The sequence below is a fragment of the Osmerus eperlanus genome, chromosome 19 (assembly GCF_963692335.1).
Source record: "Osmerus eperlanus chromosome 19, fOsmEpe2.1, whole genome shotgun sequence".
NCBI classification, from domain to species: domain Eukaryota; kingdom Metazoa; phylum Chordata; class Actinopteri; order Osmeriformes; family Osmeridae; genus Osmerus; species Osmerus eperlanus.
In genome coordinates, this window is record NC_085036.1 from 2,862,913 (window position 1) to 2,880,542 (window position 17,630).

Sequence of the window (17,630 nt, forward strand, 5' to 3'; positions counted from 1 at the left end):
TTGCTCCGGCTTTAACTTCTGGATATTCGGCAGCGTTGCCACAACGGACCGAATGGCTTCGCTCACATCTTTCTCCGCCGCCATTACGGAACTACAACACAAACTAGCGCACAACATCATCGTTTTCAGCCACTCCCTCTGTTCGCTGATTGGACAGGTAGAAAGTTAACCGGAGACATCTGACTTACCTACCTCAAGCCCAGACGCAGTACAGAAGTACGTAGGAGGGCAGAGCCAGGCTAGCTCCAGATACCCCCCGCGTAATAAGAAGTACACTTATAAAAGAAAGTAGGATTGACATGCTTCAATACTGTACACTACTAATTCTGGTCCACTGATGTTAAAAGCCTTATTTGTGGTCTCACTGTCAAACTTTGTTGGCCTATGGTTATTATCGTTATAGCTGTGTATTCAGCTATGATGATATGACCACTTGAGTTGTGATAGAGAGACGCATCTGTTCATACTGATTTCAATAGAAGATATCTTTTTATAATGTCCATGTAACAATCTTAGTGTTTTTATGAAAACATGTTTTAAGTTGTGATTTACCACCACTGCCACTGCCCCCTAACCCCCCCCCCCTCCCCCCCGCGGCAGGTGTCCCTTATTTTTCTGTATTGAAGGTGGCAACCCTAGCTAAACGGTACGTGTAAATCAGCATCTGAATTAAAATGTGAAGAGAAGTGGGCAGTGTAGTTGCTGAAAATGTGCTTATTTTATTGATGAAACGGTTAATTTTTAAATTTGCTCCGACTTTTCGATAACCTACCTAGCATCGCAGTGCAGACACTAGTTGCTGCATTTTATCATGATCCTATCAAAATGAGTGAAATGACAAACACAAATGTTACGAGCTATTGAGCCTATATTTAACACAAATGTAATACACAAGCACATAATACAGCAAAAGTTTATAAAATGTTGCGCTGGTAATGCCAGTGTTGTCATACTGCTGCGAGTCCAGGGTATTGCGCAATAGCCAAGAAAACACGCATCTCAACCTCGCGTTCTTAGCATTCTTCGGATTCAAAAACAGCCTTTAGACGGGCTCTGCCAGAGAATGTTTAATAGAGCTCCGGACGTCACGTGACTTACTGTTTACGTCGCCATTTTGGCAGGAAAGTAGTGGCTAAAATGAACGGCGCCAGCACGGATTTCAACCTGTCCGAGTTCACTGCGCACTTTAATTCAAAAGACATAGGCAGCTATAAAGCAAAACTTGACATCGACTAAACATTATTGATCCCTATAATGCTCCCGGAGTTATTTTTACGACCTTTACGAGTGAAACGGAAGGCTTCCCTGACCTTCTGTATCCAGATATTTACAACTCTCTACAGACATCCCAACCTGCAGAGACCCCCCCGACGCAATCCGGACGCATAATGTACCCCCCTCAACCTGCACGTACACCCCCCCCCCTCCCTGATGGTTCAGGCATCCCGGCGCACAGCAGCTATCCACCATATTGAATCAATGTTTATTGAAATAGGCAGCAAATTATATGTATAATATGCAGACATCCCAACCTGCAGAGACTCATTTCCGGGAGGTGGCAGGCATGATGTACCCCCTCAACCAGCACGTACACGTACACCCATACCCCTCCCCCACCCGGGACGCAATCCGCACACATGATGTACCCCCTCAACCAGCACGTACGCGTACACCCATACCCCTCCCCCACCCGGGACGCAATCCGCACACATGATGTACCCCCTCAACCAGCACGTACGCGTACACCCATACCCCTCCCCCACCCGGGACGCAATCAGGACGCGCAAAATGCACCTGTTTCGACCATAAATGACCATTGCACAGTCTCACGCTCGCTCTAAATACAAAATCCCCAAATTCCGGGAGATTGAATAGCATTTGCGGGCGTCCGGGAGCCGCTATTCAAATGCGGGAGACTCCCGGAACTTCCGGGAGACTTGGGATGTCTGAATATGTATGTAAGTATATATGTATGTACACTCTGCCGCTCCACTTGGCTCTCCACTTTCCTGCCAAAATGGCGATGACCGGTGCATGCTGGTATTGCGTGACGTCAACTCCCAGAGCTCTATAGGGGAGAACTCCCACTCTCGGGAAACTTCCGGGTTCTGAACTGGTTGCAGTTCCACTCTAGTTCCATATTCTCGTTGTTATGATCAGTGACCTATGCTCTTTTGTAAAGCTCTCTCTTGGAAGTCGCTTTGGATAAAAGCGTCTGCTAAATGCATAAATATAAATGTAATGTAAATATGAGGGCGCTAATGGTCGAGTGCAGAATGAATGGAAGTCTATGGAGCTATACCCCTCAAAATCCACTTTTCTCAGGATATAATTTTTTGTCTCGTAATTTGAATGTTGACTTTTCTAAGGGGAGGCAAAAAAATACACACTGCTGGGTGTAAAAAAAATTTAAGTCGCTTTTTGTCTTAAAAAGCTTTTTAAAATGTCCATGACGTCATACACATCGTACGATCAGAGATACTACTACACGGCAAGCTCTGGTCACTTCCTTTTTTCTCTCGAGGCATCGACAACACAGCTGACAGGTTAGGCTCTCCCTGTCAATACACATGCTAGAAAGAGTTTTAGCTTGCTAATTTTGTTGCTAATGTTGCTAATGCTCTGACATTCTGGTTACGCTTTGGATGTCATCAAGCAGGGCCAATCAGCATTCATTAGCAGAATGCTAGCGTGTAATGGGCAACAACGACTCACCCTGTAAGAAATCAAAAGGACATAAATACTTGTTAATTCAACTTTCGACATATAATCCATGTTGAACATGCACAAATAACAATCAAATCCGAGATTTCTCAACGACAATCAGGCGAAAGAGACAAATTTAGCCATTTAGCTCCATAGACTCCATTCATTTAGCACTCGACCGTTATCACCCCCAGTGGAACTCTGGTGTAACTGCAACAAAATTCGGTACAATGTGGCTTAACCCTGTAAGACCCCTTGTTGTAATATTACGTCACCTTTAGCTCTCAAAAAAAAAGAAAATGCAAAAAATAAATAAAATTAAGACCACATTTGCAAGTCTTATTGTATTGCCTTGCAATGCCATTGGATACTAAATGTGTATATAGATCTGGCCATAAGGCCATGAACTCCCTCCACCAGCAAACTTTCCTGGAAGCGAATCTCCTTGTTTCATTTGACTGAATATATCAACATTGAAGTAAGTAAATTCCATGAAATAATTTTTGGGGTGATTGTTAGAATATGTAGTTCATGTAAATACAAATGTATTGTGGAATTCATGCATCACATTAGATTTTTAGCTTGTTTTGTCTTTGTTGTACTTTTACGTTGGGTGAAAATGGTAGTAAAATAATATGTGCACCTTGCACACTACATGGAGACGTTACACTTCTTGAATGTTCAGATACAGGATAAATACTTACAGAAATGTAATGTATTTGATGATTCACACTTTACAAATGGGTTATTTGTTAGAATTTTTAGTTTAGACCAGATTTGAATAATTCTAAATCAATGTTATTTCAATGTTAGCAGTGAAATATAGTCAACTGTTTGTGGAATGCTTTGGAGGATGGTTGTTCAGGGACAAGTGTAAATGTTTTGGAATGTGGGGGTTGCATGTATGGTGCATAGTTCAGAGACAAGTGTGAATGTTCTGCAATATGAGGATGTAAGAGGTCTGGGAATGTTAAGTACAGATCACATTAGGCTAGCCAGACAGTATTGTGTGCCTTCAGTGGAATGTATTGCATGAATAGGATCCATTTGCATTGGAATTAGTTGTACTTGAACATACTCTAACTATTTCCATTCAGAATGACACCAGCAAGGATAGTTTACTTCAGTGTATGATGTCATTGATGCTATCCAAAATGGAGAAAGTGATGTTGACATGGGATCAGACACCAGTGATTCGAGTGATGAGGAGGTGGTTGAAAATGTCGAGGAAGTGGAAAAAGAGAATCAGAGACCCCCTGATTGCCCAAATGATGATGATGATGGTAAAGACCAAACCAACACAAGCCAACCAAAACACAACATATGCGCTGTCAAGTGGTATGACAACAGGGCAGTCACACTTGTGTCATCCTTTGCTGGCATTGATCCTGTGCAAAAGATTCAACGCTGGAACAAAGCCACCAAATCCTACATTGAAGTTGAGAGACATCATATTGTGGGTGCATACAACAAATACAATACGTGGATTTGCTGGACTCATTTGCAGCCAAATACAAGTTCCTCGAAATTGCGCCGCTGATACAGTTCCATCTTCTGGCACCCTATTATCATTGCTGTGATCAACGCCTGTCTCCTCTACAAACGGGACTGCAAAGCTCTCAATATTCCCAAGAAAAAGATGTTGAACAGGAGACTGTTTCAGGCGCAACTAGCTTCCTCTCTCATACGGACAAACACAGTTGTCAACACACCAGTGACACCTCAGAGACCTGTGACTGCTCAGAAGAGACCATCCTCAGGTAATGGGGGTCCACCAAATGGGGCCTCAGCCAAGAGGGCATGTGAACCACCAACAGATGTGCGCAGGGACATGGTCGCACATTTCCGGTGAAGACAACGAGAGGACACTGCAGACACTGCATAAAAAGATATTCTAATACGCTCTGCAGAAAGTGCAGTCTTCGTCTCTGCTTTTCAGAGGAAAGGAACTGCTTTTGGGACTACTATTGCAAGGGTTCTTGAAGTTTTCATTCTGTTTTGAATAATATTTATCCAGTTCATATTTTTTTTAATGAATTCTGATTCATCAAAATATGACTGTTGGGTGATTATTATTAATGAAATGTACTGTTATAGTGATATCTAAGCAATCCACACTCCAAATTAACCGTTAGTTGTTTTGTGTATTTGTTCTGACAGGTTGAGAGCAAATGATGAAATTCTGCTCCCAACTAGGCCCAACATTGCAATATTACGTTTCCCTAAAAACTTACAAAAACATATATTTTTTATGAATCCTTCATTATCTGCATCAGAGGACTCCTACAACATCACCTGACTTACAAAAAAATGTGTTTAGACATTGTTTCTATATTTGGGTCTTACAGGGTTAATAGGGAGTGGACAGGCTCTCCTTAAACAGGCGGCCTTTGCACACCGAGTCCGAATTTCGTGTCCGAAATGTACGCACGTTAAAAACTACGACCTCACGTTATTATCGAATGCCGAGTTAGTCAAAATTAAATACATAAATAGGTAAATAGATAAATACATACATAAATAAATATGTCTATGAAATAAATTCTGAAATTAAAAGAAGATGGCAATAAATATATAAATATAGCATTATATAATTATATAGACCTTTTTTGTAACGTAAACAATAACAGATCAGTTTAGAACGCAAGGCCCTGAACTACATCCGGCTAGCGCGTTTCCTACATTAGTCGCTAGCTACTTTACCATCGAGTTAACATGACTAGCGCATATTACCATCAATTAACTGGTTGTGAATAGCAGCGATACATCGAATAGTGTCCCCTAACCGACCCACTGGATCAGAACGTTATTTATTTTAGGCTATAATTTATTTTAGGCTGATCTGAAATTGATTGCCTACCTAAGTTAGAGCTAGAGCTAATCTATCCCGATGTCTACCACTATTTCAAATACATTTACATTGTCATTTAGCAGACGCTCTTATCCAGAGCGACTTACAGTAAGTACAGGGACATTCCCCACGAGGCAAGTAGGGTGAAGTGCCTTGCCCAAGGACACAACGTCAGTTTGCATGACCGGGAATAGAACTGGCAACCTTTGGATTACTAGCCCGATTCCCTCACCGCTAGTAGTAGGCTAGTAGTAGGCTAGCTAGCTAGCCTACTACTAGGTACTATTTGGCTAGCTAGCCTACCAAATAGTATTTGGTAGAGTGCGTTTACTGTCAGTAAAGAGGTTATTGGAGCCTATAAAAGTCTGATGCCTACAACTATTTTTTTTAATGGGAGTCAACAAACAATGTACATATTAAGACATGACAAACCACATTTTTAAAGCACTAACCCAGATAGCAAACTTCATTGAAACTACGCTGAATCAACATTCCGCTTTCAACGCTAATTTCATTGAACCAACGTCAGACTAGGTTGACCCATCATCATTTTACACCAATATTACTATTGAAACAACGTTGAAAAAACCACCAAATCAACGCTATTCTAACGGTATTTCCACCAATACTACTATTGAAAGATCAACAAGCTATTATTTACAGCAGCAACCCAGTCATCTCGTTGTCCCGTTTTTATAGGAAATTTTAACTTGACAACTTGTTCTTCCCCAATCTCGACGAACAGCCATACACAGCAACAATTGACATTGTTTAAAAAAAAATGTTTGCCACTGTAACTTGCTCACTTCTAAACTAGCTGACTTCCATCAAAACAATCATTCGCGTGTCTGAAACCGGAAGCTTTCAAGGGCCAAACTTGACAAATGAAAATTCTAGAATGTTCATCAAAAAGGGTCTATAGCTTAATCCATTTACCAACATCAATAAATAAATACTTTTATTTATTTCAAAATGACGTTTTTGAAAAAACAACATTCATTTATTTCATGGGACTTTTATTTCATAATGCCACATATATTTCAGAGCACCACATTTATTTATTTCCAGTCGCACATGCAAACGAGAGGGGCGTGGTTATCTTCAGACCAACGCAGCTGCACAAGATCGAAGGTAGATAGGGACACCTAGATTCGGTAGATGATGGAAGACATTAGTCTTGTCAGCGATCGCATGCTGGCCCTTACAGATCAAATTGATCAGCATGGCTTGTCAGGATATACTATTTTGGCACATAGTAGATTTTGTAGAGGTTGGGCGGATAAGTGCTCTACAGAACATAGACATTTACTACAAAGTCTTAAATGGTTTGAGACTTATCGAGCACCGTGTTTGTGTGCAAGACGGCAAGTGTAGAAAGCCACAACAAGAATCTTCCTTTAGGGTTTAGCGTATTTTGATCGTAACCTATTGTCTGGGTTCACAGTGATGATTTAAGTAATTTGTAAGACGTAGTTTCATAAGGGGCTGTGGTATCGTGGGAAATTTGGCTATTGCCTCAAGACAACCACAAATACGCGATTAGCCTACACATTCGGGTATTTTCTGGTGTGCCCACGATAACCAGTTGTTTTCGATGAACCCAGGCCATACAAAATGTTGCCTAAATGCCAATACATTTGTGACTAAAAGCTCCTTTCATCCATGAGCCTGAATAGCTCGCATTGTATAGCAATGGACCAACAATAATGTGTTTTTGCTCTAGTGCGATCAAATCCTACTTCATGCCAGCTTGCAACTGTTTTATTTTCTTAGCCTACAGCAGCAAATATGAGATGCGACTTGAAATTTGCCAATAATGTTTAATGTTGTGTGAATTTGTGACGAATCTGGTGATAGAGGCCAACGGCAGCTGCTGCTGTTAGGTGAACGCACAGCTCGCATGCTATTATCCAGATCTTTGGCAGGTTATTTTTTATCAAGCTAACTGAAGCTGAGTTGAATCACGATATAGTTTGGTTGCTAAGCTGTAACGTTCTACTCACCTAAGTCGATCCAGTTTGCTTCGACAACAGAAGTGGAAACAACTAACATAATCATTTCAAATGATATCTAGTCAATCTGTTGAAAACAGTGTTGTGTAGACACAATAGATTTATTTGTACGTTTTTATTTCAAGTCTCCACCTTCTTTGTTTCAGTGAGTGTTGGCCGTGATGCGTCAATTGCTCCACAGCTTCACTTGTTGTAAACCAACCAATCAGCGCGCAGCACATCTATATATTCATGAGCATACCATAAAAGGAGAAAACCTAGCGTGGTTTGATTTAATATTGAAGAATTACATAAATTATAATATCTGGGTTTGGGTATTGTGTACCGTGTTGAATGGGTCTTGGTCTGGACACGTCTTGGTTAGTTGCAACTTGTCATTGCCAATATTAACAACGCATTAAGAAACTTGACTTCAATTTGAAGCAGTACTGTAAATCCAAAGGTATGGGTAATGTCTTGAATGGTCTGGCTTCACTTCAGGTCTTTCCTCACTAAATGGTAATACCGGCATGGCATAATGGTGAGGCTAGATAGTTATAGCTAGGTGCCTTATCAATAGGGTTGCCATCCATCCCTTAAAATACGCAATCGTCCCGTACTTGAGAATAAAATAGCGCGTCCCGTTTTGAATCAATACAGGACGGGGTTTGTCCCGTATTTTTTGTGAAGGCTCGTCCTATTCTGCCCCTGACTGGGAAATACTCGCTGCCATCGTTGGTTTGATCGGTTTGTTTCAGGTTCACGGCCAATCAGAGTCAGAGGAAGGCGGGTCTCTTGGCGTAGAGTCAATTTGAAAGAATGGCGGAGGCAGCTCTAGATTAGCCTGGTCCTAACCAGACCCTCGTACATTTAATTTGTACAGAGGGTCTGGGATCGCTCCATTGACAAGCGTTAACTTCCTTGAAGGCGGGTAGTCTGTTGAAGTTTAAAACTATTGGATCTGCCCAGAGCCCCTCTGATCTGCCATAACCGATCGCTAGCGTTCGCCTTAGCCAACTCCTTCACCACTACTGTAACGGAGCTAGCTGCCGTAGGTGGAAAATCAAACTTTTCCAAAACCCCGTGGGGAGGAAGGCCACAACATCATGGCCACCAACAAAACTTAGCAAAGATCGTTCTTGCTCCGGCTTTAACTTTTGAATATTCGGCAGCGTTGCCACAACGGACCGAATGAATGGCTTGGCTTGCATCTTTCTCAGCTGCCATTACTGAACTACAACTCATACTAGCACAACATCAACGTCATTGTTCTCAGCCACTCCCTCTGTTTGCTGATTGGCCCTACAAAAAATGGATTTGAGAAAACCGACTTATGTGTCGAATTCCCAGACCTAGTACAGAAGCAATCAAAATTGAGCGGAAGTACGTAGGAGGGCAGAGCCAGGCTAGCTCCAGATACCCCCCCCCCCACGTAATAAGAAGTAGGCCTACACTTATAAAAGGAAGTAGGCTTGACATGCCCCAATACTGCACACTTCTGGTCCACTGATGTTATCATGTTCATGATGTTCATGGAAGATCATTTGCAAGTCTCCTGCACTATATATATTTTTCCAAGAGACTTTTTGAGTATCAAAGCATTTGTTTAATTTAAAGTTAATAAGTTATGGATCTGTTAATTTAATAAGTTAATAAAATATGGTTCTCTAAAGTTCCTCCAAAAGCCTATTTTTTGTGGTCTCACTGTCAAACTTTGTTGGCCTATGTTTATTATCGTCATAGCTGTGTATTCAGCTATGACGATATGACCACTTGAGTTGAATAGCAGATATCTTTTTATAATGTCCATGTATCAATAAAAACATGTTTTAAGTTGTGATTTACCACCACTGGCACGTCATCGGGCCTCGAGGGGTGTGGCCCCCGCTGCGGCAGGCGTCCCTTATTTTTCTGTATTGAAGGTGGCAACCCTACTTATCGACCTAGCCAGAGCCATATATTTTTCTATGGCTCTGGACCTAGCTATCCACATAATGGCAGAGCGACGCAGCGGTGGCAGTGATTGTCTTCTTTGTTAGGCGTAGCGACGGTTGCTAGCTTTGTTAGCTAACATTACCTGGCACTAATCACCCCCCACTACCTGTACATCTTGCACACGAACACAGTGCTCGATAAGTCTCAAACTATTTAAGACTTCAATGTATGTTCTGTAGAGCACTTATCCGCCCAAGTACCTCTACAAAATCTACAATGTGTGCCAAAATAATATATCAGCCATGCTGATCAATTTGATATATAAGGCCAGCATGCGATCTCTGACATGACTAAAGGCTGAATTATACTACACATGGGAACTCGTCGATGTGGAACGCCCTCTACGAGCTCTCCGAGAGCCCTTGGAGAGCCCCGGAGAACTCGACGTGCACCTCGAGAATTTCCTAACTATCCGTCGTAATTTCGGCTGTGATTGGTCAGTATTAAGAATCGCTTGCGGCAGGGGCAGGGGGGGGGGGTTGCAATGATCAACAAGACGAACAGAATCCTTTGACCGCCATTGTTCCATACGTTATGTCAACTTGTGATTAGTAATGCAAGTTATAAAGTTAAGGCTTTTGCGTGACCTAATCTAAAGTGAGAACTATCTATGCCTTATTAAACATTTTGAAGAGATTTGCTTTATAACTTGCATTACTAATCACAAGTTGCATCATTAGTAAGTGTTTATAAAATAGTTGTTACGATATCTGCTAAGTATTAGTGTACATCATGTATTCGACTTGGCGTACATTAATTAAAGACATAAGTAAATATGTTGTTAGTTATTTACTCATGTTTTGTAAAGGTAATGTAAATGGTTTGTTCACCATTTGCTAATGCTTTCTATACCAGCTAATGGACCATTAACAGCTTATAAACTAGTGGATTGCAACTATATTAACAAGCTGTCTATAAAGTATGTTAATTCAAAACACCTTATGAATTGTATTATCAATCAAATACATTATTTTTAACAGTGTTTAGTAATGATTAACATAGTGTTTAAAAATAAACGTATTAACTATTTAATAATGTATTGTTAATGTTTCAAAATGTTTTATAAAGGATCAACTAACTATTAGTTAACACTTTGTAAATGCCAAAAAGCGTTGACTTATTATAGTGTTACCATTTATTTTATATATGTATAAACACATTTTTTTAGGGCTGTGAAATGATTAAAATGTTTAATCAAATTAATCCCAGATTTCTGTGGATTAATCATGATTAATCACATATTTCCGATTTTCTCTGTATATTTTTGTGAGAACAAAAAGATTTATGACAAAAGACGGATATATACATTGAACATGTTCTCTTTTTTTTTCATAAAACAAACAAACAATGGTGCTGCAACTCAGCAGTTCTTTAGCAGTTCTCTTTGCTATTCCATATGGAACATTAATATAATCTTCATCCTAAACAGAATTCGGGCTTCTTAGCCATTGTATGGTTGAATAAAACATTTTTATTTTATTTTAAAATCAAACAGAAATGATTTGGGCTTCTTAGCCATTTTTTTTACGGCTGAAATGTCACGGGGTGGTCCATGGGAGGATGAGTGGAGGCTACACCCCTCCATCATCTCTCTGATTCGGCAGGGCAGAAGGGAATCTGTTTGCGTCCTGGGACAGCTAGCAGTGCCATCTATGGTTTTCTCTGTGCGCACGGGACGAACCGGCGTTGGAGGTCCATGCCTTCGCACCCCACCCTTGGCCGAGGGTCCTAATTTATGCCTTCCCACCACTAACTGTCATCCTCCCAATACAGGCCTGGGTAAGATCGAAAAGACTGTTGTTGATTCTAATAGCCCTCAACCGCCTTGGAGCCCCATGGTTCCCACAGCTAATGAGATTGGTATTGAGGAGGCTGTGGCCTCTCCCTCAGCAGCAGGATGCACTCACCTAATTCGGCAGCATGGTGAAGAGCTTACCTGTGATCTGAGGTCCTCTCATGGCTTCGGTACTGAGAGGGACATCTTAGAACGCAGAGGTCTGTATGATGCTGTCATCCAAACTATACAGACCGCACACGCACAATCCATGCCGGGTCAAAAAGTTGTTTTTTTACAGTCAATGTTTGACATGGGACTGGCCACAGGTACTGTAAAGGTATACGCAGCAGCCGTCTCAGCTTTTCATGAAGGTTTTGCCAGTACAACCCATTGGTTAATCGTTTCCTGACTGGTACCTGTGGGCTCAGACCTCCTTAGAGGTCGTCAACACCCCAGTGGGACCTGTTCATGGTGTTGGAGGTTCTGTGGAAGCATCGTAAGCGTACCCCTGCGTTTCATTTCTCTCAAGATTAGCTTACTCCTCACTCTGACTACGGCTAAGTGAGTGAGTAACTTCTGTGCCTTGTCAACACATGTAGACTGCCTGATCATCTTGTGGAACCAAAAAGAGTGCTGTTGTGCTATAACCCAATTTTTGTGCCAAGGTCAACAGTCAGATGTTCAGGGCACAGAGGTGCGAGTTGAGAGCGTTCTTTCATCAAAGCCTGCAATGCCTTTGTCTACACAAAGACTCTCCCACTGTCTCTGCGACTCTATCATTACAGCATATGAGATTAACCCGATAATGGAAATTCACCATAATAAAATCGCGAAACAATAAAGTTGCATATCGTATCACCCCTACCCACACACATAAGCGGACATAGTCTGAATATCGGCAAAAAAATCCATCCTCTCATCCACCACTGAGGTATGGTGTCTGTATTCACCCAGACAGTCCATCCCTGACTTCCACCATCCTAATCTCTACTACATAGCCCATCTGAGGAGAAACATTTTTTTCTCTCATATTAAAGGACAAGATAAGGACAACCATTACGTGTCCCTTATTTCTTTGTGTGACATGTGGTGTAATGTAGCTAGGCAATTGTCTGTTTCCCTTTCCTGTTTCAATATGACTGGGTTTGTTTAGTCTGAGGGAATGAAATTGGCTTTGTCTGGCAACATGTGGTGGCTTTGTACTACAAAGATGCAAACTATAATCAGGAATTGGCATTGCTGAGGTATATTGTGTTATAGGTCAATATGGGAGGTTGTCTGTTTCTTGCGCTGTCTTCCGTCCCCCTAGCTTGGTATATGTTTTGACTCGACACTGCTGTTTTTTCTGGCCTGTGAGCAGACTGTAAATGGGAGGCTTGGCTAAAACTCTGGGAACTAGCACGATATTTCTCAAAATCCTGCCCCCTGCCTTCACTGAAAGATACACCCCCCCCCTCACATTCAGGAAATGGGAGCCCTGCCAGAAGCCCTCTCTGTTTCTGGGAATCTCTCCCACAATGCTACAGTGTAGTAAGTTGGCTTTGACGTGATCGCCATTGTTCAAAGTGCAGGGCCCGCATTGTCTAGGGGAAGGAACAGCAACAAAAACAAAAAACACCCGCGGAAGAAGGAGAGTAGGAGTGTGTGTGTGTGGCGACAGGGGGGTTATAGAGTGACTGAGGAGAGGGGTTTGTGCAATCTGTATGTGGGGAACCTCCAGAGTATTAATCTGTGAGGTTCTCGCTTGCATAATTTCGAGAGACTGAAACCTGTGGAACTGCATGCCATGACCATGAGAACATGAGGTTTACGTTAGCTTCACACACGCACCTTATTTTTTGTATGACATGGTTTCAAGATGGGTCTAGTGTCACCTTGTTTTTTTTTTGGCCCAGTCCCCTTTTCCTGTTAAAAGCCTGTAACCCAATGTTTGTGTTGTTGTGTTGTGTAAGCAGATGAGGACAGATGTTCCTGTGATAGGGCTGTTAAGCTGCCATTTAGGTATAGCAGGTGACACTACATTGAAGAACCACCCAAAACAGAAGTATGATTTGGCACAGACAGACAGGCTGTCAATGAGAGTTGAGTGGGTGTGTGTGGGTGTGTATGTGAAATGTCTTCTGGTCCATGCTCTGTCTTACAGGTGAATGCATGACTTCAAAGTGTAGAAAAGTGTAGAAATAAATCTTTCATGTATAAAACATTCTAACTTAACTCTTTGTCCTTTGCTTTTGCAGGTTTCCCAAAAAAGCAACTAGGTGAGTTGGAATTTCTTTGCTTACTCTTGTCAACTCCAAGAGTATGACAAAATATCGTCGTCCTTACATCCAGAATATGAATATTTATTATGTTAATATTTTCTTTTTATGGCCAAAACGTGTAACGTGAAGTAGGATGTACACATTGAGTTTGGTGGGTTTGGCCTTCTGTAGGGCTATTAGGAACCCCCCACTCTGTGAGACTCCCTCTTCAAAAGCGTCAAGATGACTCACACTGCGCTTTCATTTGGAGGGTGAAGCATTTTTTTCCCCATAGCACCAGGGATTTGACACAGTTAGGTCTGGGATGAGAGCTAGCAGATACTCGTGTCTAGACATCTTCAAGCATGTCAGAGAGGGGGAGAGAATTTCAGAATGTATCAAATGTGACATAATATTGAACTCAAATTCGATTATCACATTAGTGAGACGAGACAGAGATGTAGAGGGATGCAATCCAACAAGGCGTAAAACATAAACGTGACACACCTTTTAACTTCCTTGTGTGTGAGCCCAAGTAAAAAAAAAAAAATTTAAGTGCCAACATACACATACAGGCTTGTGAAAGTATGTGAATATACCAAATTTTAAGTACACTTCCAATTTTGTAGAAAAAGATTAATCTCTCTTTTCATACATTTAAAGTAGATTTAAGGATACTGTTTTTCCACCTGGGAGAATATCTCAGGACAGGATCCTGAGAGAGAGCTAGAGTGACATTTACGGCCTTGCAGATGTAACAGACGTGGTCTTGCTCCGTCAGAGGTATACGGGCCGATGTTCGACACTCACTGGGATCGAACACGCCACCTCTGACTTGCCAAGCGCGACCACTAAAAGCTACGGCAACGAAAAGCTAGCTATTCGTTGGCGCGGGTGGCCTGTTTACATACTTGAGGAGTGAGTTTAAACCGATACACACTGGCTACATTCAAACCTTCATATGTCCAAAGAAGAAAGGTGTGTCAAGTTATGTGTTGGGTTTTTATAATAACCCCTTTGGGAGGGGAAGAATATCAAGTCATTTATGGTTATGGAAAACCATTGTGTGAGTGTCTGGTCTGTTGTTGTCTGACCGGTCCATTCTGGTGTTCAGGACCGCTAGCATTCTCAGCAAGGACCACCCCCCCGACAAGAAACCCAAGAGTGACAAGGCCGCTGTCCAGTCTGCGCATGAGTTTGACCCCACAGGTGAATTCTTCTCTCATGTGGGCATACACACACACACACACACACACACACTGTTCCTTCACGGTTGGCATATAAATGCGATCTCAGGAGAATTATGCCCATGGTTGCGGTGAATTAAACAAATGCTATTTTATTTCAACGTGCTTAGATTAAGCCAAGGCATTGGTCATCCTCATACCTGATACTGCCCCAGCTCACAACATTGATCCTACTCTCCTCACAACTCAACATTCCTCAATCCCTTAAATTAATTGAACATAAATTATGCAGCGCGTCAATGGGAGAAAGTGCTGCGGCAACATGAGCTAACAGTCTGCCCTGGGGAGTTTGGTCCAGTGTAGTCTGGGGAGAGGGTGAAATAGAAGCAACATGGCTCCCCAACTGAAAGACACACAAACATTCACATGCAGGCTGATGCTTGACTTTGTTGAACTACAGAGACCTGCAGAGAACTATAGAGACACCTTCTCTGGTGTCTCTATAGTAGATGTGCCCACAGACACACACACGCAAGCTTACATATACTGCCGTTTCCGGTCTGAAGATGAAACACCCACTCATCTTGCACATAAGCATACCCTCACACACAATTAACGGGTAGTGTTGACTCACACAGACACACTTTCACACATACACACGGATACATGAAGATAATATTACTGGCGGAGTTTGAAATTGGAAGGGGGATAGATGGGTCTGTGATGATGAAACACCCGCTCACACAGAAGTTGTAGCTCCATAAATCTTGACACAAACAGCCATACACACACACACACACACAGACACATAAAGAGAAAGTCATGACCAGTGAAGTCTGAGGTTGAAAGTGAGCTTTGAGGCCCCATAGTCATGTGATGAGGCTGTACACACAGACAAATACAGCCTCTACATCTCTCTTTCACTGCAGACCTGTTTGAGGGGCTGTACTAGAGTGGCTTAGTAGAGCCCCTCAAACGGGTCTGCAGGAGCATGTTGGGCATCGAAGCTGTTTATAGTATAAATCTCTCTTCTGAACTTGACATTTTTCTGACTGTAGCATCTTCACTACCCTCATTGGAAGATTGACAATGGCACTTTTAGTGTTAAAAGGGTAGCAGTTGAGCTAAATACCCTATGAGTATCACAACTGATTCAATTGTGGTACTGCTGCTACTATTGCCGCTAATTTGTCAATAGTTTGCTGTATAATTGTAACAACTATTTTCTCAGACACAAAATAGTTGATCATGCTAAATGTCCATTATGAACAGCATAGCTTGAATCTTTATTTGTCATCGCACCTTCCTGTAGATTCGTCCTCTTCAGATATAATGCAAGACTTTAAACATGAATACTGTTGCTTTCATAAATGTATTAATGCTAGAGAACATTCTATTTATTCTCATACAGATTATATTAATCCAGTTTAATGCAATAAACACACAGTTTTCCCATCAATATAATGAATAGCCTACATGCCACCATGTCATCAAAATATTATGCAATAGTGATGTTGTATGCAGGCAGTAACTGTCCTACTGACACTTTGTCTAACACATCAATCACTTACAAACACACACTATCTTTTTCTGGCTTTCTGAAATGTTCTCTCCCATTTCTGTTTTGCTGTTTTCTATGTGTGTCTGGGTATGTATGTCTGTGTGTCCGGGTATGCATTGCCACTGTGCCTGTGCGGTGTTTTTGATAGAACTGCCTGTGCAGAAGACTGTAGTAGCAGAGGGAAGCCCAGAGCCCTGTGGTAAGACGGTCCTGGAGTTGTCACAAAAGGACCTACCTTGCTTTGTTCACTCATTTCCTTTACTTCATCTGCACTGTTCTGGAAAGACCTGGATAGATAAGATTAAATATAATCACCTCTCGTTCCAAAAATACAAACATATTCAAAGATATTCTTCCTGGTCAAAGATGTACAGTGTAGCATGCTTTCTTTCAAATTATTGAGTTGACAAATTGATTCATTCATTGTCAAGAAGAAAATCCCTTCGTCTGATGTCCCAGATCATTAATCCATCTGATTCAAGTGAAGACCTTCTGGGATGTAATCAATGTAACCTGAAGAGACTGAACCGTACATCATTTTCATCTCCTCAAACCAGTGCAGTTAAAGGAAAGGTGATAAGGAGAGAAGGCTACAGCAGGATATTTTACATACACTCCTAGTATGGTTGTGTTGTGTGGTGATTTTCCCTAGTAACCCCCTCTCTTCTGATGTCTCTTATCCTGTTCACTAACCTACTAACCAGATATTCCCTAAATCCCTGAGTATATCCTGAGATCTTACTACATGAATTTTCTTGTGCTGCATGTTTATATGAAAGGTCATCCAGATTAATAGTAATGATTAGCTGTTCAAGCTGTTCACTGCAACTATGGAGTTGTTACTCAAGATGTATACCGGGACTGCAAATACACACTCAAACACTTATATGCTGCAAGTTCTATTTCATTTGGTGGAAACCAAAGCATCAACGTTGTTTTAATCACCTTTTGTTAGGACTGACTTTTGCGTGACCTGTGACGTGTTCAGCCTCTATTTGTAACTCAAACACTCACAATCTGTGTTCAGACAAACAGCACTGGAGGTGTCCCTGCACGTGTGCTGATATCACTGTTCACCAAACAGCCGGTGCTTATCTATGAGTCAAACCAGGTTCCTTCAGGGTCATTCAGCTTTACCCAACCCATCAAGAGCTTACGTGTTTACTGTACATCTATGGGAAAGATATATGGAAACTATAATGAGACAGTCGTTTAGAAATAGAGTTGGTCAAAGGGAGAGAGGCTTATTTTATGAATTGAGGCAGAAGGCATGTAATAATAATAATGATAAATTGTATTTGTGGGACACCTTTCAAAACACT

At 41.6% G+C, this 17,630-nt stretch overlaps 1 protein-coding gene across 4 annotated transcripts in view; it reads left to right on the forward strand.

Annotated features, from left to right (window-relative positions):
- Positions 1-17,630, forward strand: part of arhgef12b (Rho guanine nucleotide exchange factor (GEF) 12b) — a 112,122-nt gene that overhangs the window by 46,105 nt on the left and 48,387 nt on the right. For 3 of the 4 annotated variants that reach the window (XR_009932759.1, XM_062485048.1, XM_062485050.1), the window contains exons 2-4: positions 13,558-13,578; positions 14,675-14,769; positions 16,457-16,507. Coding sequence is in view for 3 of the 4 variants with exons in the window: in XM_062485048.1 (XP_062341032.1) it covers positions 13,558-13,578; positions 14,675-14,769; positions 16,457-16,507 (167 nt within the window). In the remaining variant the exon portion in view is untranslated. The remainder of the gene's footprint in view (positions 1-13,557; positions 13,579-14,674; positions 14,770-16,456; positions 16,508-17,630) is intronic. The other variant, XM_062485049.1, reaches the window with a different exon arrangement.